The 25405-nt window shown below is 38.5% G+C and overlaps 2 protein-coding genes across 2 annotated transcripts in view; both read left to right on the top strand.

Annotated features, from left to right (window-relative positions):
- Positions 1 to 25405, top strand: part of Snmp2 (sensory neuron membrane protein 2) — a 51682-nt gene that overhangs the window by 5724 nt on the left and 20553 nt on the right. Inside the window, exons 4-6 of the mRNA XM_089733573.1 lie at positions 9679 to 9942; positions 10022 to 10266; positions 17629 to 17810. Of these exons, the coding sequence (XP_089589699.1) occupies positions 9679 to 9942; positions 10022 to 10266; positions 17629 to 17810 (691 nt within the window). The remainder of the gene's footprint in view (positions 1 to 9678; positions 9943 to 10021; positions 10267 to 17628; positions 17811 to 25405) is intronic.
- On the top strand, positions 19650 to 21695 carry LOC149503598 (uncharacterized). Its single transcript, XM_089730866.1, has one exon. It carries the CDS (start codon positions 19818 to 19820, stop codon positions 21384 to 21386), a length of 1569 nt encoding a protein of 522 aa, XP_089586992.1. The 5' UTR covers positions 19650 to 19817; the 3' UTR covers positions 21387 to 21695.

The following is a 25405-nucleotide window of genomic DNA, read 5'->3' as shown; positions in this document are numbered from 1 at the left end:
TATGGCTTGAATTATTAAAATATGAAATTAAAATATCTCTTCCGTAATGAATTGGTTCCACGAAATTGGAATTTGTCCTGATTCTACCACATCAGTCGTAATATGTTCTGTCTAGCTTAGCTCTTCTATCAAAGGTTACAGCACTGTTTACTGATGATCTGTAGCGAAGCCTTTAATTATTTTGACACCTGAGTAAAACGTTAGCTTATATCCATTTGTGCTTAAACAGAATTTAAAAACAAATGCCAATGAGTTTGAAGTTGAACTAGCTTAAAAATTCAAATAACCTTAACTTTTTTAGATTAATGACTATTATCTAATTAAGTCGTCATGGCCTAATGGATAAGACGACCGGTTCATTCGTGTTGAACGATGCACCGGTATTCGAATCTCAGGCGGGTACCAATTTTTCTAATGAAATACGCACTCAACAAATGTTCACGATATACTTCCACGGTGAAGGAATAACATCGTGTAATAAAAATGAAACCCGCAAAATGATAATTTGCGTAATTACTGGTGGTAGGACCTCTTGTGAGTCCGCACGGGTGGGTATCACCACCCTGCCTACTTCTGCCGTGAAGCAGTAATGCGTTTCGGTTTGAAGGGTGGGGCAGCCGTTGTAGCTATACTTGAGACCTTAGAACTTATATCTCAAGGTGGGTGGCGCATTTACGTTGTGGATGTCTATGGGCTCCAGTAACCACTTAACACCAAGTGAGCTGTGAGCTCGTCCACCCATCTAAGCAATAAAAAAAAATAACTTAACATCTTGGACGTGTCTCGGAGCGTGGTGCAAGAGAGACGATCAAAACTTGATCAGAAAACTTGTGTCTGAAGTGAAGAACTCTCTGGGGCGAGTCTCTGAATGGGGTGAATTGAACTTGGTTCAATTCAACCCGTTAAAGTCACAAGTTTGCGCGTTCACTCCGAAGAAGGACCCCTTTGTCATGACGCCGCAATTCCATGGAGTATCCCTGCAACTTTCCGAGAGTATCGGGATATTTGGGGTCGACATTTCGAGCGATGTCCAATTTCGGAATTATTTGGAAGGCAAAGCCAAGTTGGCGTCCAAAATGCTAGGAGTCCTCAACAGAGCGAAGCGGTACTTCACGCCTGGACTAAGACTTTTGCATTATAATGCACAAGTCCAGCCTCGCATGGAGTATTGCTCCCATCTCTGGGCCGGGGCTCCAAAATACCAGCTTCTTCCATTTGACTCCATACAGAAGAGGGCCGTTCGGATTGTCGATAATTCCATTCTTACGGATCGTTTGGAACCTCTGGGTCTGCGGAGGGTCTTCGGTCCCCTCTGTATTTTGTACCGTATTCCATGGGGAGTGCTCTGAGGGATCGAGATAATACAGTCATCTCGTTTTTACCATTGCACCGCCCGCCATCGGAGAGTAGAGTTCATCTATACTACCTAGAGCCACTGCGATCATCCACAGTGCGTTTCCAAAGGTCTTTTTTGCCACGTACCTTCCGTCTATGGAATGAGCTCCCCTCCACGGTGTTTCCCGAGCGCTATGACATGTTCTTCTTCAAACGAGGCTTGGGGAGAGTATTAAGCGGTAGGCAGCGGCTTGGCTCTGCCCCTGGCATTGCTGAAGTCCATAGGCGACGGTGACCACTCACCATCAGGTGGGCCGTGTGCTCGTCTGCCTACAAGGGCAATAAAAAAAAAACATTCTCTGCACATGACATTGGCAAGAACCCTTCTGACTATATTCGATACGAGCGTCATACAGTTATTAAAGGTGTAGTGTGGACTGATACATTCAGCTTACCTCTGAACTCTATTCAGAGACCAAATTGCTTTCCAATGAAATTAAAAAACCATCGGAGCTCTAGAAACACCTCGAAAGTTATCACAATACAAATGACTTTTCCCGACCAAAGCAACTTGATATGATGGAAAAAGCCTCAAAAAAATCTCAACATACCTATGGAGAAACAATAGGACACCCACATTGCATATTAGTGGGGTGTAAGGTGCTCCTTGACAGGGGTCATTACTCATGCCGCCATGATAATGTATTGGAAATCTAATGCGAATCATTAGGCTAAGTTTTATTGGGTCTTTTTTTTAAGTTAATCTACCTTTTGTTTGCGGTCAATCCTTTTTGAGCTCTAGCTACTGAAATATTAAGGCTAAGTTCATATGACCGCGCCGTACCGCATCTCAACGGTTCAGTTCTACAAAACTGTATCGACCTTTTCAGCTTTCAACGCAATCATAAAATCAAAAGATGCAACTGACATCATATTTTCGGTATAAAATCCATAAGCAAATTGCCGTTTTCACGTCCATTCTCCAATGTTGATGTTAGACTGTCGTATGCGTACATATTCTGTTATGTGAATGCTTCGTACGGCGTGGTCATATGAACTTAGCCTTAGTCTTTCAGTAGCTCGAGCTCAAAAAGGATTGACCGCAAACAAAAGATGGATTAACTTTAAAAAAAAGACACTCTTTTACCTAATAAAAAACCTTGGCTTGTCAAGAACATTCGTAAATACTGTACTTGAACGAACATGCAAAGCCGCACTGGTAGGATCTTATCAAATTTGGCTAGACAGGAGAGGAATTTGTGAATTGAATCGCTAAGATATTCGTCTCCTATGAACAAGATATTGAAGCTGCGATTTCGGTGATTGTTGTTAAAATCTTTTTTTTTTTCAACTTTTTTATTATTTCATACTTGTTTCAATTTATGTCCAAGTTAAATTACAATTCGTGCAGTCGTCATAAATTACATTTTGATTGGCGCGACGTTATGCTAACCTCTTAACTTTTTCGATTCGCAACAGACGATGATTGACTCACTGATGAGCAACGACGGGGCTGTGCGATATTAGTATTGCTGACGTCAATGAGTGACGCTGACCACCCACTATCAGGTAGCATGCACGTCTGCCTTCTAAAACAATGTACGTGTACTCTCTTTAAAACCATACCTAGCGGTCAGGTCTCAAATAATAATAGCGCAGTTATTGTATGGAGCTATGATGTATGTACTCATCGATTAGAAATTAAAACATTTTATCATTTTATCAATTTTGTCTATGGTAACAGTAGACATGTATGTACGCATGGCACTATCTTTCAAATAAAATAATGTATTCATATCGTAACAAGTATTACATAATCTTTAATTCTGACATAAATTAAAAATTATCAGACGATTTAAACTGATATGCTATAAAGCTATGATAAAAGATCTTAAATGTATTTTCTCATAATAAATTGACCTTATTATTATGTATTAGCTCCACACTTATTATAATTAGTCAGATTACTATTAATTAGATAATTATCAATTATGTAGTTTAAATAGTACTAGGAATATGCGTAGTTTGAATAAATGAAAATTCGCTTTTATTTTATAGAATTAAAATATAAAATATATTTTTTAAGATTTTCGTGGTAGTCCCTGAGATGTGTGCAAATTTGCAAGTAATCAGACGTCCTGCTAATTATCTTGAAAGATATATTTACAATATAATAAGAAAACCAATTGATATAAGTCAAACTAATAAAATAGACTTACAATGGCGTTCGTTGTCCTGTTGGTGAGAATCGTGATTTATTATAGTTGGCTTTGAGTCTTTTTTTTATTTTTTTTATTGCCCTTGTAGGCAGACGAGCATACGGCCCACCTGATGGTGAGTGGTTACCGTCGCCCATGGACTTCAGCAATGCCAGGGACAGAGCCAAGCCGCTGCCTACCGTTTAATACTCTCCACAAGCCTCGTTTGAAGAAGGACATGTCATAGCGCTCGGGAAACACCGTGGAGGGGAGCTCATTCCATAGCCGGATGGTACGTGGCAAAAAATACCTCTGGAAATGCACTGTGGATGACCGCAGTGGCTCCAGGTAGTATGGATGAACTCTACTCCGGTGGCGGGCGGTGCGATGGTAAAAACGAGATGCCGGTATCATCTCGAACAATTCCTCAGAGCACTCCCAATGGAACACACGGTACAAAATACAGAGGGAACCGAAGTCCCTCCGCAGACCCAGAGGTTCCAAACGATCCGTGAGACCGGGATTATCGACAATCCGAACGGCCCTTCTCTGTATGGAGTCAAATGGAAGAAGCTGGTATTTGGGAGCCCCGGCCCAGAGATGGGAGCAGTACTCCACGCGAGACCGGACTTGTGCTTTATAAATCAAAAGCCTTTGTCCAGGCGTGAAGTACCGCTTCGCACTGTTGAGGACTCCCAGCATTTTGGACGCCAACTTGGCTTTGCCTTCCAAATGACTCCGAAACTGGACATCGCTCGAAATGTCGATCCCAAGTATCCCAATACTCTCGGAAGGTTGCAGGGATACTCCTTGGAATTGCGGCGCCATGACAAAGGGGTCCTTCTTCGCAGTGAACGCGCAAACTTGTGTCTTTAACGGGTTGAATTGAACCAAGTTCAATTCACCCCATTTGGAGACTCGCCCCAGAGATTTCTCCACTTCAGACACAAGTTTTGATCGTCTCTCTTGCACCACGCTCCGAGAGAGACTCTGATGGCCGATATATCGCGCATCCCCCGTGCTGTCATCCGCATAGCAATGCATTCCATCAATAGACAGTATGTCATTGATATACAGGATGAAAAGCGTGGGGGAGAGCACCGAACCTTGTGGAACGCCAGCGTTAATGGTCATGGTATCAGAACAGTCACCGTCTACAACGACCGTGATGCTCCGCCCATCCAAAAAGCTAGCGATCCACTTGCAGAGACCCTCGGGGATTCCGTAAGATGGTAGCTTCGACAGAAGTGCCCTATGCCAGACCCTGTCGAAGGCCTTCGCGATATCAAGGCTCACAACAAGAGCGTCGCCCTTGCTCTCCAAGGCTTCAGCCCACCTGTGAGTAAGGTATACAAGAAGATCGCCAGCTGAGCGACCGTGACAGAAACCGTACTGTCGGTCACTGATCAGCTGGCGATCCTCCAGATACTTCAGGAGTTGTATATTAATTATTCGCTCCATCACCTTGGAAAGCAAGGAAGTTATCGCGATAGGCCTATAGCTCGATGGGTCCGACCGGTCACCCTTCTTGGGGATAGGGTGGACGTGGGCAGTCTTCCATGAAGACGGAACCCTGTTAGTGCAATAAGAGAGGCGATACAAACGCGTTAGCGCAGGCGTCAGCTCAGGGGCGCACGTTTTCAGAACCACTGCAGGGATACCGTCTGGCCCGCTCGACTTATGGACGTCCAGGAGTCGGAGTTCCGGCCTGACTGCACACTGTGTAAAGCAGATCTCCGGCAGGGAACTATCACACCGGAGGATGTTCGGTGGTGTGGCACCCCCGTCGTCCACAGTCGAGTTCGAGGCGAAGAGTTTGACCAGAAGGTCAGCCTTCTCTTTTGCACTATGGGCCAGACTGTCATCGGACTTGCGTAGTGGTGGGAGACTAGACCTGCAAAAGTTACCTTCTGCAGCTTTGGCGAGCGACCAAAAAGCACGGCTCCCAGAGGGATAGCTCTTCAGTCGCTCGCCAATTCTAGCAACGTGCTCCGATTTCGCCCTGGCAATAACCTTCTTGTAGGACCTGGAAGCGGCGTTATATTTCCGCCTTTCCTCTGAGATGTTAGGATCCCGACGTCTCCTAGCATCATCCCATGCACGGTAGGCGGACCGCTTGAGGTGTGCAGCATCCCTGCTGGCATTGTTATACCAGGGTCTGCTGCGACCCCCAACGGGCACTTCAGAGGAGGGGATAAACAATTCCATCCCCTGGAGCACCAGTCTACATATGGTCCAGGAGTATATTTTGAAAGCGTAAATAATGTAACCCATGAGGGATCACTGATTATTTCTCTAAATCCGCAGACGACGATGGAACTACATAATATTAAATGATAACAATTACAGAGTTTGTTTTCCCCTTAACTCTTAACCCAGTTCACTGTGCTCAAGGTGATAATTAAAAAAATGCATCTTACTTAGTGTAGTCTGTTAGGTAATTACGATATATTGTTCTAACCACGGAATAGATAAATAAGGTTGGAAAGGCCTTTGCTCTAATTTTGTATTAGAACCAGTGTCACCGCTTCATCCCCACTATTTTAATTTCTACACATACACGTACTATGATTACAAGTATTTCGCACACAACAAAAACACCCACACATAAATCTCAGGACAGATATTCGTTCGCAAACTAGCACAAAACACCCGTAGGCATACACACTCACACACGCAAAAATGCAATAAAAATGTTCATACACGCTAGTGCTTGATAAAACCGATATTCTTTATCGATAAATTATCTGATGAATGAATGAGGAAAAATGAAACAAGAAATAAATATTGGAAAAAAAAACTACATATTTTACTTTTATTAATTACAAACAGTCACTGTCTCTGGAATAAAACGTATTTTTTAAGCAGTTGGCGCTTGCTATTAATTGCGAATGAATTTTTCAAAACTAAGTGTATTCTGATTTTTTTATGGTAAAATCATTTTCAGTAAAATGTTTAGAGCAAAAAGTACTCGTCTTTGTCTCCAGCTTCCTCTACCTGTCACGTCAATCCATTGTTCCCTGGCCTTAGGTTCTTTAGGAAACCTAAAATTTTTAATTTATTGCATAAGTCAAATAGCATTTTACTTATATGTATTTTAATAAATCTTAGACAATATAGTAAATACCCGTAAATGAGAGGTCTATATGTCCCTTTATATTATACCTTCACATTAATTTAATGATAATAATTCAATAATAATAATACATATTTATTTTACTCAAAATACGTCTCACTAAGAATATACTAGGTATCATTAATTAAATATAAAAAAATACAAAAATTATCCATGTCAAATGTAAATAAATATAGTCGAGAATTCTGTCGATGATTTTATTTCACCACATGGTCACCTCACTATCGACAAACTAGCGCCGTCCAATCAGGGCAAAGGCCGAAATTTCAAAGATTGAAGTGTAGAGAACGCAATGCATGTAGTACATTGGAAGCTGACTTGGTCATTGCGTGCATTGGGCGAGTACACATCGCGCAATGTATGCTATTTATAACTTGTTGCAATAATATTGTTAATGTTTGGAATTTCATAATGCTCAGTATATTTTTATGTTTTAGACAAATAATATTGTAATTAAATGGTAATTTCGACTTACCGAACGAAAGATATACCTCCTCGCTCTATACTTGAGGTCTGACTTTTTGTTTTACAAGTTATAATTGCACAACACGGCATTATAAAGCAGAGATCTGTTCGCCCAAGTAGTCCGAAGCGCACTAAACGCGGTGAATGAAAGAATCGGTCGAGTTATGTTTGTAGAATCATAACCGTGGCACGCCTGCCCCGCCTACATTACCATTCCAACCTTATTTATCTATTCCGTGGTTCTAACTAAAGCAATGACGGATTGAAAGTGTCTGTGAAGGCGTTGTTGAATGAAAATCACTTTGATTTTTTTAATTAAAGATAATGCGTACGTGCGTACTTACTTCACAAACTGTTGTTGTTTTGATAAGAACCAATTTTCGGTTCACGTACAAAAATCGTACTTAATTCTTGTTGATCGTTCTCGGAATAAGCAGTCTTCATTTAATTATCCGAATGACTCTCAGAACACCAAACATTAATTCGGTATCCCAGCCAAGTGAAATTAAACCTAGTTTCTAAAAAGGTCTTCTTATAAAATAGATTATTTTTAGATGATCACTTTAAGCAATTTGAAAAAGAAAAAAGCAAATCATGTGATTTCGAGAAGAATTTAATATTTGTTAAGCTTTATAATAATCCTCTTAGAATATATTTTTTCCTAATTAAATTGGCAGATTAAGAAAGATTAGAAAATAATTATTTTCTTTTTATTCTTCCTTTCATTGTTTTGACATTATTTTTTATTAACTTTTCTCACAGAATACCAAAAGCAATGGGAATTTTTAAAATATAAGGTTTGCTATTTATAGCCTTGCGTTATTTCTTTACTACTTATGTGATGTTGATGATGTTGACAATAAAAGCTAACCGGTTAAACGACTGTTTAGTAAGGTAATTATAATCTACCTAGGTACTGGCTAGGTGATTATCATAGCACAAATCAATGTTTCCGCATTACTTGAGTTTAACAATGTAGAAATGCTTAACAAACAGGCTTTTTAAATAAATAAAAACAAACCGATTGACACGAGTTATTCAGTTGAACCTTAGTTGTAACTGTAATTTGGAATATGGCTGCCACTGTTAACTATGTAGTGTTATTGTCTCATCATAAATCATAATGACATTTTAGCAATTATGTTCTTGATATACGAGTATATTAAAACTAAATTTAGGATTTCATCTCGTGTTTATTATTTTATTCCCATTTTTCCGACACTAGCGTTTTTCGTTGTCAAACGACTATGGTGCTATTCATCGATTTTTGAACATTGTACTAATTTAATATCATGTACAATCAAATGATAAATGATAATATCATATATCATGTACAAATTTAAAAAAACACATTTCTGACTTCACGTGAATCAAAAATATTACAAAATAACTAAAGACCCTTAATCTTTTTTTGATAAGACGTACTCATTTCTTTCAAAATGATAATATTTTTATAATCGATCACTTAATCTGAATGTTTTCGCAATTTTCGTAAAAAAACAATGTTGATTGTGACCAAAACAAATTGAGCAAATTGAATAACTTTATATCACATACTTCAGTGATTTATATGTCTTAAACTAATAGATAAAGAAGTAGGTAGTTGTTATGCTAGAAATAACACTTAATTTTGTAAGTGCATAAAGTAAAATCACATCGAAATAATGTGACAATCATTTTTATTCAGGTGTTCAATGGCAGATTGTTGACATAGTAGCTAAAATACTAGAAATTGTGTATTTATGAAAAATGTTTTAAAAAAGATATGGAACAAAGAGGTTTCTTAAATGTTCGATTATCATTTCTTGAGAATCACAATAAATGTAAGCTACGTTCAATAAAACATGCAGGAATAATTCAAGGCATTAAAAACAATTTATGGCAATATATTGACTAATGTCGAAACCCTTTATGAATTTTAAATTATTTGACGCACTTCAGAGAGGTTTGACGTTGAGAGTGTAATATTTAAATGTCCAAGGTTTTTAAATGAAGTATTCCGGTGTTCCTGATTTAATTTCATGTTATCTACGTTGGAAGGATAACTAGGCCTAATGGTTATAGGGCAGCGACCCTTCTCTTTAGAATGCTTTTACCACCGGATAGAAAACTCGCCCTGCTGAGAAAATTCGGCAAAAACTCAATAAGCTAATGATTAAATCTAAGTAGGTACTAAGTCTCACAGCATTCGACTAGTTCGATGAACTAAGTGATATGTAATTTGGTTGCTGCTACTGATAGAATTTGTAGGTTCTGAGAGTACATCCGTTGTTCATATGAGGTCGTGTCTGGGGCGTCGACGGTGGTTAACTGCTGTCCCGCTCGGACCAGGGGTGTGGTTAGTGGCGGCCATATTAAACGCACTATCGCCTCGAATTGATGCCATGAAGTAGCGTTCTGATGCTGATTGTTTTGTACCCACAGATAAGGTCTTTTTGCTATTTAATATTCTTTTTGTGCATAATAAAGCACTCCCAGCTATGGTAGATATTTAAGAATTTGTCTATAGTGAACAAAAAATTTAATTACAATAATTATTTACAGGCCATCCTTCAGGTTGCTGAGAGTGCTTTTCCAGAGATGGTAAGCATCTTGCCATTGGTCATGAACGGAATCTTCGGTCAAAATAATAACGCCCCGATCATCGACGTTCGAGTTGGTGATCTACTTTTTGACGGAATACCTCTGTGCAAAGACGCTAACCTCATCAGCCGCGTGGCCTGCAATTTGATCAGAAACATGACTGAAACGTCTCAGAACATTGAGAGCCAGGACGACGGTTCGATGCTATTTACGGTTTTGGCTTATGTAAGTAGTTGGTGATTGTTAAATGTGGATAGTATATTTCCTATTTCAAATTTAATAACATGAAACCATTTATTCCTAGAAACAAAACAAGCCGACTGCTCCCTACAAAGTGTTGCGGGGTCTTAACGACCACACTGATCTTGGCCGAATTTTGAGCTACAATGAACGCTCAAACCTCGAATACTGGGTTGATGAAGTCGATGAAGAAGGAGAGTCTATAGAGCCGAGCATCTGCAATACAATCAAAGGAACTGATTCAGCCATATTCCCGCCATTCGTCGACACCGGGAACAGTATTTTTGCACTCAACGCCGATATATGTAGGTCAGTGTATTTTACAACTTTTCAAACAGATTTTAATACTTTATTTTCATCGTATAAATCACAGAATATCCACTGAGAGTTCTGTTCAAGAGTTTTCGCTAAAGTAGTTTGTTTTTTTTAATTGATGCCGTTGGCTCGATGTTCATGATGTCCAGCTTTAGCAGGACTTACGGATTTGAACGAGCACGGCTCAGTCGTTAGGGCTTATGTTTTCTATCAACGGCCTGAGTGCCTCCGAAGGAAACCTAATATATCAAGGGCAGCTACTTTGAGAGTTCATCTACTACTAAATTGAAATTGTATACCGCCGAGGAAATTAGGCGAGGAATTCAACCAAATGATGTTATGGGCTAAGTGTCACATTGACTACTTCGATGAGTTCGAAGAGTTCCTCTCCTATGGCTATAACTAGGCTTAGAACTGCAATCAATAGGATGTTTCTAGAAACCTAGGGTGTAGATATTAGCTGGCAACTGTAGTGACCGCTTTAGGCCATGTTAAATGGCTATTGTGTCGCATCGCTGTAACAAAGTAGCGTTCCGACGCTGATTTTTTACACTTAGGTACGGTTTGGTTCGAGACCTAGATCGTCGTGAAAATATACTTTACTGACGTACGACGGTTCTATACAGAAGTGAGATTGCAAAATGGACAATGGACGGGATTCCATCCCCGGGAAGATCCCGCAAGATGTCGTCTCGGGAGACACACCGTGAGCGGCGCACAGAAGCCACCTTGCTCCGCCTCACCACGGAATCGTCAGCAGAGCACCGGGCGTCACCCGGTACCCAACAGCCCCTACGGGAGATTAACGGGAGCATCGTGCCCACGTCGCCCACCCCGCCTTCTTCGCTGAGGAGCCGAAGAGGGATCCCACTCCCTTTCGGCCTCACGGAACGCCGTGACCAGGTCGCAAAATCTGGCTATGGCCTCCCACGAATTCTGGTCCTCTAGCATGCGGGCGATCACAGCCCGCAAGGAGAGGTCCCTCCCCAGCACTGCGATGAGATCTCACCGCGAGTGCTCCCAACCCGGGCACGCTTCGAGTGCGTGCTGAGCGTCATCGTCCGGATGCCCGCACTGGTGACAACCCGGATGTGGCTCTCTCCTGCAGACCTTCCACAGGTACCTCCCGAAGCAGCCATGCCCCGAGAGGACCTGCGTAAACCGGAAGGAGTACACGCCGTGTCGCCGATAGCGTACGCCAAATGACGCGCAGTACGCCTCCACCGATCAACAGACCTCTCGGGAGATCGTACGGTACCCCCTGATGACCCTCACTCGACTTGCCTGCTCCAGTGGTTTTGCTGATTTTGATTAAACCCATTCGATAATACATTTGGGTAACAAAATTCAGATATTGTTTTGTATAAATCCATTCCATCTATCCAAATCTGCGAACTTCGTACTTTATCTGAAACCCTGTGCTGCAAGAACTTTCGTAATACTCGTCTCAATACGAAACACGCGACGTAAGACGCAACACACACTGAATACATTAAACGAGAAACTTTAAACTTGAACCAACACGTTTGTAGGTACTGAACTAACTAAATCATAAAGTTTCAATAGTAAAATCTCTTTAGGCGATAATTGAAGAGACAGGTGTTATAGGTATTATACTTGGCTGCTCCTTGAAGTTTGAAAGAGTTTAAACAGTGAAGGCATGTTCTCAGTTTTACGACTAACTATTTGTAATCTGTTTTTAATTAACACGTATTGTCTCTGCGTTGGCATGGCTTTGTTTCTCTCATCAGAACCTTACAGACTTTAAACTGGGTTGAAATACTGAACGTCAAAGTGTCAGTGACAGTTTTCGGTAGGCAGCGGCTTGGCTCTGCCCCTGGCATTGCTGAAGTCCATGGGCGACAGTAACCACTCACCATCAGGCGGGCCGTATGCTCGTCTGCCTACAAGGGCAATAAAAAAAAGTGAGCGACCTCCGCCATGACACTATTTCTCTTTCAAATCCAACCGCCAAGAGCGACGCATCGTTTTTATAAGTATTTCTCTTATATTTAGTATTTAATTTGTCATATAAGAACAAATAAATGTCCGCACCGGTGGCCCCAACCGTCGTGGTATTTCAATAATTTATTTAGATTTTACTAAACCGACTACCTTAGTACATAATTCTCATTAAATAAAAAAGGCAAACAGTCGTAGATGACAATAATATCTAAAAGTAAATAGTCGATAATATGATTAATTTTGACTACTCTATAAATACAAGTACTGCTGAAAAAATACAATCAATCACAATGCATGATGGCTAATTCGTAATATGTGTAAACTGGTGGTAGGACCGCTTGTGAGTCCGCAAGGGTAGGTACCACCGCCCTGGCTATTTCTGCCGTGAAGTTTAATGCGTTTCGGTTTGAAGGGTGGGGCAGCCGTTGTAACTATATTGAGATCTTAGAACTTATATCTCAAGGTGGGTGGCGCATTTACGTTGTAGTTGTCTATGGGCTCCAGTAACCACTTAACACCAGGTCGGCTGTGAGCTCGTCCACCCATCTAACCTTTAAAAAAAGTGTTTATATTTGAGAGACAGTGTCATACATTTTGCTTTTATATGAGATTATATGTAATGAAATTATTTTATTTAGACAAGCTTAGGCAAGAAGATGCCGCAATTTTGGAAATTAAGAATTGTTCGATTCTCAATTTCAATAGGCACAATAAGTATAAGATTTGCTTGCTTCTCTACTAAGGCAGACTCAAATTAAAAAGAAATAAAAAATAGCGAGTGAAGTAAAAAGTAGGTATAAGTCTTGCCTCTAATACGACTTATAAATTTTCTTTTTAAGTTTCAAAGGTTTCCTATGAGAACTCTTGCATCGAGCTTGTTGCGAACTAGTCATGCCAGCGCAGGTATACGCTTTGAAGAGACGAGATTAACTAACTTTAATTTTATCGTAGAATACTTCCCACAAGTTTCAAGCGCGTCTCATTGCTTGAGTGCTTTTTGCGAAATGAACTTGTTTGTCAGTTTGTTTGCAGAGTAAAATCTTATTAAAATACTTCGACACGCTTCGTATATACTATTTTAACTAAAACATATGTAGGTGTAGGAAAATTTCTAACTGAAATCGATGGTAAACAAAATAAAGATAATAAAACTGCGACGGTAGTTATCATAGAATAGAGAAAATACGCTGAAGCTTGAATTGCGTTAACAAGGTTTACAAATAAACTTGCATATACATATAATGGTCAATGGTGAGAGATCTCGTGAACGAACCCCCATGCGCTGGACTGATCAGGTGAAGACCTTACTGAAATCCCACTTGTCGTCTACTGGGCAGTATCGCCCTTTCAGTGGAAGATCATCAGCTTGTCATATTCGTAATTCAAAATAACAATCGCCTTGTCCTTTTCTTCAGATTTCTTCAGATCCGTAAATTATATTTTGTTGCCACCTTCTGTAAAAGTTTTATTTAGAATTTACGTTCTTCCTCTTCTTAGTCGTTTGCGCTTTTGGTAGAGTGGTCGTGGTCATCAGTTCGGGTGGTGGTGCCCTTCATAAGACGTCACCATTCTTCGCATATCGCGCCCCTTCTTGTGCTCTAAATTTACGTTATACTTCAACAAATTCTTGAATAATCGGATTCGAATAAAATCAGCGATAAATTTACGGAACATATTATAGTGTGCTCGTCGTCCTCGCAAATATTGGAACACACATAAGTAATATGTGAGAGCAAGTGATTTCTTATATCCTTCGTTACTGCAGAAACCGTCTGAGACCGAAATGTCGGGGTATCTCATGATAAAGTTACTTGAAATGTCTCCGTCTGGTCGTAGCTGGAATAGCCCTTTATGCTTTAAGCAAATACGTAGTGAAAAAAAATATTAAAATGTCGAACTTCAACAGTTTGTATTTCAATGGTTCTTTTATTACTAAAAGCAACTGTAAGAGCGAACTCGCTTAAAGAATCACGTAATCGCATCGTAGTTCACATGAATGATCAGTAGAGTACGAGACAATAAAACATTATAAATTAAATCAATATTTAAATCCGTAAATGTATGTATGAACACTGCTGCTCCATTTTATGACGATTCGTACTAAGAACTTCATCATAAAGGTACTCTAAAATAAGAGTCTGTCTGCAACCACTATTATCAATCAAAGTTTTCCGTCACATCTCCAGGAATAAGAGCTCAGTGGAATGGCTTTTTATGGAGATTTGGATGGACTTTTCAGAGCTAGTGGACAGCTACCGACATGCTGTTCTGATCTAGTTCGCAATCATTGCTACTTTGTCCGGTCCAGTGTTCCTTTTGACAACGCCCCAAAAACCCTAGTAAATCATTTCGCCATGGAGATGGAGAGAGCTATGCTCGGTATTAAGGGACAAAATCCGGAACGAAGCAATTCGACGAAGAACCAAAATCGACGACATAGCTCTCAAAGTTAGCAGGCTAAAGTGGCAATGGCCCGGTCACATCTGTCGAGCCAGCGACGCCAGGTGGGGGAGGAAAGCCCTCGAATGGAGGCTACAAAGTGTGGGGCGTCCTCCAACCAGGGGGACGACGACTTAGTGCGCACGGCGGGAAGTCGTTGGATGCGGAAGGCGGAGGACCGCATTCTGTGGAAGGCATTCGGGAAGGCCAGCAGTGGGCAGATAAAGGCCGATGATGATGATGATGATGATGTATAATAAAGCACCTCTCTAACAACACTCAAAACATAATATTATTCCATCTGTTAATTTGCAATTAGATAGTTTTTTTTTTTATGTCGGAAGTTTGTCACTACTGCTCGACCTCACCGGTCAGATATCTAGAGGTAGACCCAAGACAAGGTGGAATGATGTAGTGCTGAAGGACAAAAGGGAATGAAATGTTGCTGATGAAGATGTCAAAGACAGAGCGAAGTAGAGCAGTAAAGTAATGAAAGCTGACCCCACCACCATGTGGGATAAATAGTTTTAATTCCGAATAATATAAAAATTGTGAAAATACTCAGAAGTCGATCATAATCATATTTTGCATTCTAAAAAGCGTTTAAAATACGTTGATCGAAAAAAGTTTATTTAAAAAAAAACATAAACAGCAGGACCATTAAATTTAATGAATTCAAAATGATAAACCCCAGGTATTACCAATTATAAAACGTAGTTCAGATCAGCATAGTTCAACAACCTCTCCGTAAATGCTTGTGTCGATCAGAACACAACACCACATTTCATACATAATATGTTACTGCAATATAAAGGGACTGGCCGTTTGTTCAAAGTTCTACTCTGATAATTTATTCCTCGCCCGATAAAAATCTCTCACTGATACGTGGCCTTAAAAGGCTACATTATCTTCAAATTTATTTACGTGGGTCAAATTTGTACAAATTTATACGTGTTCTCTAATATATTGACATTTTCAAAAAACTTTGCGCATGCGTTAGACAACATAACAACGAATGATAAACATTGGAAACGAAAATGTTCAACAAATAACTCAATAGTAATTAATAAACTTTTAGAAGTGTGAATATTTCTAAGATTGAAATTGAAGTTTCATAAAAAAAGTCTATTAGACGATTTCCTAAGCTTCAGCTATGTTTTCCTTTATTCAAAGTTTAAAATTACATATTCAGTAAAACATTCTTAAAAAAGAATAAAATTAATAATTTAACTGCAACACCAACAAACCGGGTCATTGATTGTCTACGGTGGACATGTAGATAATACCTGACCGACCCATTCAAATATTCAATTTGTCATCCGCAGCTCTAGTTGTCCGCTATCTGAATAGTACTTATTAGTAATTGAATACTTAACGGACTTCGATATTAAAAATAAAAGGTGGCCTCGGTGATATTAAATGCCATCGTTGGTTTACCTTCTTTAATAATAATAAAATAATAATAATAAACGGCAATATATGATTGCCGTTCATACCGATCCAGACTAATATGTACATTTAGATAAATAAAAGAAAAGAAAAATTAAAAAGGCAAAAGGAGGTGGCCCAGCTAATGCTGTTCAAAGTAAATGAATCGAACAGCGCTGATTTTTAGTCACCCCTTTCCCCTTTGGTTTATTACGGAATTCAATAATGTTTTACCATCATTCGTAAAATTAACATTCATATTAAAATCACAGGTTGTAAATTGTAACAGACAGTGTATGTGCACCAGACCTACTTTCGGTTAGTTCTCCTGCGAATTTTCTCATTTCTGATTCGCGCAGGGAAACTTAGCGCACTGAAACTTCGGGTATATTTTTCTTTGGGTGACTTTGAGCCTTCTGATAAAGCCCTTAGGGAGCGACCATGTCTAAGTATCGTATTTTATTGCTGACAACACACACTAGTCAAAGACTTTCGTTTGAGATGAACCGATAGGCTCTTGTACTCTCGTAATACTTACTACTAATATCTACATAATATCTACAAAACAAACAAAACGAGCGCACGTTGTTCGGAGTTTTAACATTTATTTATTAACTAGCGACCCGCCCTCGCTTCGCTTCGGAAACATCAAAACACACAAGAAACCAAAAAAAACCATAAAAAAAAATAAAAAAAAAGTAGCCTATGTGAACATAGGCTGAACAAAAAAGTAGCCTATGTGAACATCGGCCATTGCCGACATTGTCCCTGATGAATCAGGGACAATGTCGGCTTCTAATGGAAAAAGAATTTTTCAAATCGGTCCAGTAGTTTCGGAGCCTATTCGAAACAAACAAACAAACAAATCTTTCCTCTTTATAATATTAGTATAGATCTCAGCTGGCATCACTAGAAAACGTTATCCGGTATCCATTTCATTCATTATTATGAAAACACAATCATTATTAAATCATCTCGAGCATAATTTTTAAGCCACTGCTCATCTGGCCACTGTTTTATCTTATTCTGATGCGAATTTTAGAAGAAGATGAACGATCAACAAATTTCCGATAGTTTGCAAGGCTTAGTGTTTCTTAATATTCAAAAAGTTTACTTTCCTCGATACATTCCATCGTACACTAGATATTTGTATAGTGAGAATTCTGATCTATCGATTTTATGGCAGGACGGCGTCTAGGCTTTATTGATACAAAACTTGCATGGGTTCCTACGCTAAATTGCCTCAAAGATCAGGGTAGAATTGGAATTAAATTTGAAACAAATGATTGACAACGGCTGAGCCATGGTCGTTTTTAAGTTACAACTCAAAGACTAGAAAGTTTCTGTTACTCTAGTTTCAATGTTTTTTTAGTAATATTATACTTTACACATGTATTAGGAAGGGAAGCTATTTCAGTTTAATACTCTTTATTGTATACCATGTAATTTCGGCAATCGTAAAGGACGAGGCTACCACGTAATTTTAACCGTTGAATATTCTTGAACTCCAGTTTATTTTTTCAGATCGGTGGAGCTTCGCTATCAGTACGATACAGAGTACGAAGGTATCCCCACAAAGAGATTTTCGGCCAATGAGTGGTTTTTGGATAATGAAGATGGATGTTACTGTTTGAATGTGACTAAAGGTATCACTCAAGAGAATGGTTGCTTGTTGCGAGGAACTATGGAATTATTTACTTGCTCCGGTAAGTAATAATGTACTTAATATAGCGTTGTATAATTATTCTCTGTTTACATTATTTTGATCTTCTCGTTTGTGATACTACAGATTCCGATTTCGATACTAGACTTAAGCTTCGGTTCTATTCATATTCAAGATTTTAGTGTTATTGTTGGTCCGTCGTATGTCACTATCCAGCAACTAACGATAGAATTCAATGTAGATTATGGAAGACACTCGTCACCTTTACAGCCAAATAGTCTCCATTAGATGTTTTTGAAATGGTGAGCGAACTATGAAAGAGAAAAAATAACAAACTCTCAACAAACCATCTAAGGTAGCTGAACCAAAAACTTTTAATATTTACTGCGACCTAATCTAAGTTCATCTTGTGGCAAATTGAAAAATGTGCTCGTTCAGAAAATTTTTACTCAGAAATTTTTTCAATTTAATTTGAAAGAGATTTTTAATTTGAAAGGAATGAGTTTTGATGCAGCGGTTTCTCGCCATGGCAATTATGATTTAAATGTTATTTGTACGAAAAATAGGGATGATAACTATGAAAAAGAAAACTGGAGAGACAAAATATGTTTTTAAATTTCTTAATTCAAAAACTTATTAAGAATGATTTTATCGAAAGAAAATCCAGCTCCGCGCGTTTCGAAGGGTACTCCGTGCGAAAGATAATCAGAACGTTCGTGGTTCGTGGATTATGCTTTTTTTTCATACCGAGTCGAGGGTCGTTCTGAAACTGGGCTTGCATTTGACAACATTTAATTGGAATCCAATGCTAACACTGCTTTCTTTGGGTTCGAATTCGTACTTTTGTAAATTGTTCTTTTTCTGACAGTGTGAAACCGAATTTAACTGTTTATTTTACTTCAATATCAGACGCCTTTAGCTCTAACACTAGGAGCAGGCTTAGGGACCCCGGTAACCGTACTCGTCGAACTCGACAAAGAGGTCGATGTGTAACCTAACCCATACATCAGCCCGCTGAGTTTCTCGCCGGATCTTCTCAGCGGGTCGCAATTCCGAACCGGTAGTAGATTCATTCGCGAAGCAGTCGCTTTTGAGTTGTTAGGTATCCTTCGGAGGCGCTCAGGCAGCTGTTACCAAATCTCAACCCTCCTGGCTGAGCCTTTGCTCGCCCACCCGTCCTGATGAAACTGGAAAGGCCTCCGGGCCACAAGTAATTACAAAAGTATAGAAAAAACATCTCAATTAAGTATTTTTAGCCTATTATACTCTTAATATAAGCTCTTGATTTCTATTAAAACACGTGATGACTTACGATTTGTTGAAATATTACTTGAACGTAAATTAGACAACAGAGGCCATCGTTTCACCTTTTGACCTACGTCGGAAACAGATTCATAATGTTTACACATTATCAGAGGTTCCGAATTACTACGAGTGAAGCATTTTATTATTGGAATGTTGAACATATTTTATAATACAAATTAAAAATGTAAAATTTAAATTAAAGCATAGTGCTCATAATTTTAATACAAACACATTTTATGCGCCGTAATAATACTTTAATAATTTGCATTTTCTGAGATTTAACCTAAAATTAAAAATACTAGACATATCATGTTACAACAAAGGTCATGACAATGTTGACCTTTACACATCAAGACGCTCGTTGTTACATAAAAACCGGTCAATAAACATAATTATACATTGTACAAAGAGATAAATTAGGAACACGCTGCTTGCAAGGTTTCCTTATTATAAGCATTAGTTGGACACCTCTGGTAAGGCGGTATGATTATATAAATCCAAGGTAAACCACGTAGCTCACTATGGTGAGTGCAAGTTCCGTCATAGACTGACCACTGACTCGTATACTACACCGCCTGGGAAAAATTATATTTGTCAATAGTCCAAATGCTCGGCAGCATAAACTAAACTAATTAAGATAACAGTTAATATACGGGCTCTACACAGATTGAGCGTGGCGCTCGGCGGGAGGCCTTCACGTAAAAAAGGATGCGCGCACGCGACTTTTGTTCATACGTGCTTTGAGATGATCCGAGTCGCGTGTGTGTGTTTGTGGACTTGTGCGCTGTTCACTTTAACAGTTGCCCGTATCTACGAAAGGTGCGAGTTGGCAAGAGAGCTCATGAGCTTGGGAGTTGACCACGGCGACATCGCAACTTGGGTCTGCATCGCATTTCACGAATCGCGCTTCGACACAGCCGCCAACAACCCGCACAGCGGCGATCACGGTATTTTCCAAATCAGCGAGCTTTATTGGTGTGGGCCTGGTAAGGCTTGCGGTCTACCTTGTTCTTCGCTCCGAAACGAAGACATAAAAGATGATTTACAATGCGCTTTGCAAATACACGAAGAACATACCAGACTTCAAGGTAACGGTTTTCTTGCCTGGGTCGTATATCCTCAACATTGCAAGCAAAACACAAAAAAATATGTCGTCGACTGTGATTACCAACCGAAATATAATACAGCTCCTGTACGAAGTGAAATCAGATCGTTTCCTACGTTTTATGATGATATCTTCCAAAGGAATGAGACTCGATCCATCAACAGATATCCAGAAAGCAATACTCAATTGCCTCCATATCTGATAATTAGTGAAATATATAGGGCGAGTTATGGAAAACAAATGGACTACAAAAAAGGAAAAGGTGATTGGAAGGATTACAAGATTGAAAATATAGATGAATTGAAACTGCCTGTTTTCGAGAAAGAATCAGACGTATTAACTAAGTCCACCATATCGACGACCACTTCTACAACAAAATACTATCCTCCAGTTGTGCCTTGGCGAACGTTGGAAACGGATCAATTCCGACCAAAAGCAAAACAAAGCACCTTAGCAAATCTGAAATTTTCTACAGTCGCAACGACAACACCGACAACCTTACGTACTTACATCACTAGCACTACAACGAGGCCCACAACTGCTATAACAACTAAATACTGGACACCTATAACAGTTTCATCACAGTTTCAAAAGTCTCAGGGTACCACAAATACCATTGGCGATCTGGGCCCATTCACAAACAATGGGTTTTTATTTTCGCAACCCAAAACAATTCAACCAACCCAAAAAACATTTACAACCACTGTAAAACCAATTTTTGCAGTAGGATCTCGTTTTAGTCCAGTTTCATTTATATCAAGAAACACCGACTCTTCAACGTTTACATTTAAAACTACAACGCCAAAGCCCATTTTAACATTCAGCTCAGCTACTGCGAGACCTGAGGCGCGCTTTGCATATTCGCAATATAGTACATTGGTTCCGTCTACTACAAAACGTTCACCGACAGTGAAATCAAAATTAACTCCTTCTGCTGTGAACAAAAATGGAATAATAAGTACTACACGTGCTCCGGTAGTTAAAGCGTCGACGCAATCGATATTCGATTTGTATCTCAACCCTACAACAAAAGCAAAGCTGCCATCGTATGACGAGTATGCCTCACTCAACAGCGGGAAATACAACGTGAAAATATTCTCTGGGGGAACAACAACTTCATCGCCATTCGATTTAACCGCTCGGAATCATAAATCACTAGATGATGGAAAATCGAGAAATCAAATTAGAAGACAAATACTTACTCAGTAATAAGCCCATAACTAGTTATGCGTGGTAGTATAAATCTCTATTAGGACACCCTTTTAATTATGTTATGCTTATTTAGATTATTTAGAGCACTGCGAATTTATTATTCTAGATAATATTAATTTTTTATCACTTTTGAAACATTAGATATTGATAAAATTGATATTTAGGGACATCTTGGCTTAATACACATTGTGGTTCTATTAGCCAAGTAGCGGGTTGTCCGTAGCACTTTTCCTACCTATAAATACACAATTACTAAATATTGTGAATAAATAATGCATTTTATAGAAATAAAAGTTTTTGTGATTACATTGGTAATTTTTCCTTGTTGAATATTGCTTTATAGATTTACTAAATTCAAAATCAAAGAATAATTCTTCTGAATAAATTAACATAATTTATTAGTTGCATCGAAGACGTCATTTCGTAATGTTAACTTAATAAATTTCATGAGATTTATCTTCAAAATATTTTAATAAATATTACCGATGGTTTTAAAGTAACACTGTTCTTCTCCGACTAGAATCCAAGACGTTGTAAAGAAAAGTAGCTATGTAAACAATGCACCATTGTTTGCAAATAGTCCAGTAACGTTATTTTATGGGTTTTTTTTATTTTATTTCTTCTATAGATTTTACAGAACAACAAAGAATATGATGTTTTTATAATCGTTTTTAATATTATTAGATAATAATAGATCGATTTAATGCAGGAGTATCAATTTATTACACACCTAATTAAGTGCTTGTTCTATTTCGAAATACACGGAATTTAAAATGAAATATTAATTTTTGTTAAATTTACATTGTGATTCTATTTAAAAACACGATCCACTTCATTAATGTAAATTCACAAACCATGGTGGTAGTTTTATGATTTGAAACAATTAAATACAAGATCGCAGGAAAGCCAGCATTGTGCCGTAGCGCATTTTATGAAAGGCAAATTTCACATCTTTAATAACTCATTTAAAATTAAAAAAAATGTATTAGATTTTATTCGTTTATTATTCAAGCTACTTTTACGGTTTAATCTCCAGTACCGAAAGATTAAGTCACTGAAATACACACTTATTATCAAAATATTTTATGACAATCCAAAATCGTCTCTATATCTACGAATAAATGATAAGTATATTCGTAGCTCTACATACATACATATGTATGTTTAATCGCTTTGTCTTTTTTAATCAACCTGTTGAATGTCAAGAAACCGTACTAATTTATTGATGAACGATGTGGCCAACAATATGGAGTTATTAAAATCCACGTAAAAAATTAATGATCAAAAATTAATATTCAAAATGTGACATCTACGAGGAGTAAGTCGGATCAAAGCAAATAGCTAGTTTGTCCGGTTTCAACACGTGTCGTTTAGGGTTGACACCAATGTGCTTCTTCAATTTATTTACATTTCTACATGAAAAAGTATATTTATTTTATTTTACTTTCAAAAAATTATTTTGGTGCAGATAGCATTTGGTGCGACTTGTAGGCTGTTGTTTATTTATTTAAAAAAGGTGTAGTCATACAACATAATACTAATGTTAACTAGAAATAAATATCTAAACAAATGAATTGCATAAAAGTATTCCAAGCCGACCATATTAAAGGGTAATAGAATTTTTGTTTCATATATTTCACAAACAATGATCCTAAATTGAATTTTGACTCTGTAGTGACCCTACGCAGCGTTCAATAGAGTAAACATGCGTTTTATGTTAATAATGTCTATATTTGGGTTTGACATCAAATTTAAAATAAAATATGAAAAGAGAAGAATCCAAGCATGTCACCTATTTATTCAGAGTCTTCTACAAAACTTCGCAATAATTACTGTCAAGAAATCGTCTACCGACATACAACCTAGCCCATAGACGCAACTCAGTGAGTTTCTCGCCAAATCTCTTCACTGGTTCGTAATTCCGACCAGTGCTTCGCTGTATCTTCTTCTGACCGGATTCAGCGAAGCACTGGTCTTTGCTAAGGTTAGTGCTAGTAAGTCCTCGCAGGTTGAGCTCACTTGCCGATCCGCGCCTAATTGAGAATAACCTCCTAACGATAAAGTAGGGGAAAAAAACACGAAATTAAAATGACCGCAGGTCTCATTTAATATTCAAAAAGTAAACGTTCTTGAAAACAGTTCCCTAACTTTTTCTAAGAAATAGAGTCGGTAAATGAATCGGCAACGAATCTGTCGCGCTGTCGCTGTCGTATAAATCTTTATCGTGGCGGAGTTTTTTCGATTCTCTAATAAAACGAGCTTAATGTTTATAAGCATAACACTTTAGTTTTCGTGGTCACGGACGACTGACACGAAAACTGGAAAGCATTCAAATGTCGAAAATAAAATTATGACAATAAAAAAAGCGAAATTAATACGTAGAAAATACTTTATACGTAATTTATATCTGTAATAGTTATACCTAGTATTTGATTTCTTATTGCAAAGACCGGTGAACGAGCCGGTGTTAAGTGGTTACTGGAACTCATAAAGATCGTAATGTGTATGCCGCCATCCACTTTAAGACGTGAAGTATAAGTCGCTTCCCCGACTCTGGCCCACAGAGGAGCCAGTCACCGTCGACAACCAACATCGAAGCCTGCAGTTCTTTCAGGAACGGGCATAGCAATCCTGGTAGCCGTACTCGTCGAACTCTAACCGAAATAATACATGAACCTAGGCCTGCAGAGTTTCTCGCCGGCTCTTCTCAGCGGATCGCGATTCTCGTCCATTCGTGAAGCAGCTGCCCCTCAGCTGCTGCGTCTCCTTCGGAGGCGCTTAAATAAAATATTAAGGGTCACCCATCTATATACATAAAAATGAATTGCTGTTCTTTAGTATCGCTAAAACTCGAGAACGACTGGACCGATTTGGCTAATTTTGGTCTAGAATTATTTGTGGAAGTCCAGAAAAGGTTTAAAAGGTAGGTAAATATGAAAAGGCCCGGAATTAAATAAAAATAACAATTTTGTTTATCTTTAGATGTGTCCCCCGTCGGACGGATTCCTTTTGTTAACAAAAGTTTAGGTATTTTATTTATCGATTGAGGCACTACGAAGTCTGCCGGGTCAGCTAGTTATATATAAATACATAGCTATTATATTTTTAGAAGACATAATGTAGAGTATCCTTAGGTTTTTAGATGTCTTAAAAGAAGTTTTATTGAAATGTTTTTAAAAGTTTCTTATTTATTTATATCAATACTTAATTCGTTATTAAGGTTCTTGTTCGAAAAGTTATCAAATGTGTAATTAACGCCAGCCTCCTAAATCTATTGAAGATCAAATAAAATATTCTGAAAAGTAGAAATGTAGATATGATTCGACTATTAAATAAAAACCGATCATATGTTTTTAAAGTCAAATCTTCGCTTACATGCTAATGTTTACGAAAATACTACGAGTATAATAATAATAATAATAAGGACTTATAGTTTAAATTGCAACAGTCAATATTCATTCTAATTAACTACAGAAAGGGATCAAAGTGAGTTACTCAACATGCGTTTAGCCCCTTTTTTCTTAACACTTCGTTTTGTGAAAGAACAGAGCTTTGTGTTCGGTATCTTTTGAATAGTTTGATCAGTAGATTCGCCTTCTCTAGGTTCGGACATCATTTTTCAGATTCACATTGAAACTTTACAATGTTGAAGGTACTAGCAGCAATGTTTCTGACAAAATATTGATGTCTATTTCTGTCGTGAGGCAGTAATATGTTTTGGCTTGAAAGGCGACTGCCTTTGAACTATAAGACGTAGAATACATATCTCAAGGTTGGTGGCGGAATTTACATACTTTGTTGATGTCTATGGGCTCCCGTACCCATGGACACAGCCCACTGAGTTTCTCGCCGGATTTTCTCAGTGGGTCGCGTTTCCGATCCGGTGGTAGATTCTGCGAAGCATTGCCAGTGTTAGCAACACTCGGTTTGAGCCCCGCGAGCTCACCTACTAGCTCGGTGATCTAGAATAACCCCTCGATGCTACTAGAATAGGTAGAAAAAAAGGGCTCCCGTAA

Source organism: Bombyx mandarina, chromosome 01, assembly GCF_030267445.1.
Source record: "Bombyx mandarina strain Sakado chromosome 01, ASM3026744v2".
In the NCBI taxonomy this organism is placed as follows: domain Eukaryota; kingdom Metazoa; phylum Arthropoda; class Insecta; order Lepidoptera; family Bombycidae; genus Bombyx; species Bombyx mandarina.
Note: the sequence above shows the minus strand (reverse complement) of the source record. Positions and strands in the feature narration are given on the sequence as shown.

Excerpts from the sequence above, each read along its gene's own strand:
- LOC149503598 (XM_089730866.1), top strand. The coding sequence starts at position 19,818 with ATGATCCGAGTCGCGTGTGTGTGTTTGTGGACTTGTGCGCTGTTCACT.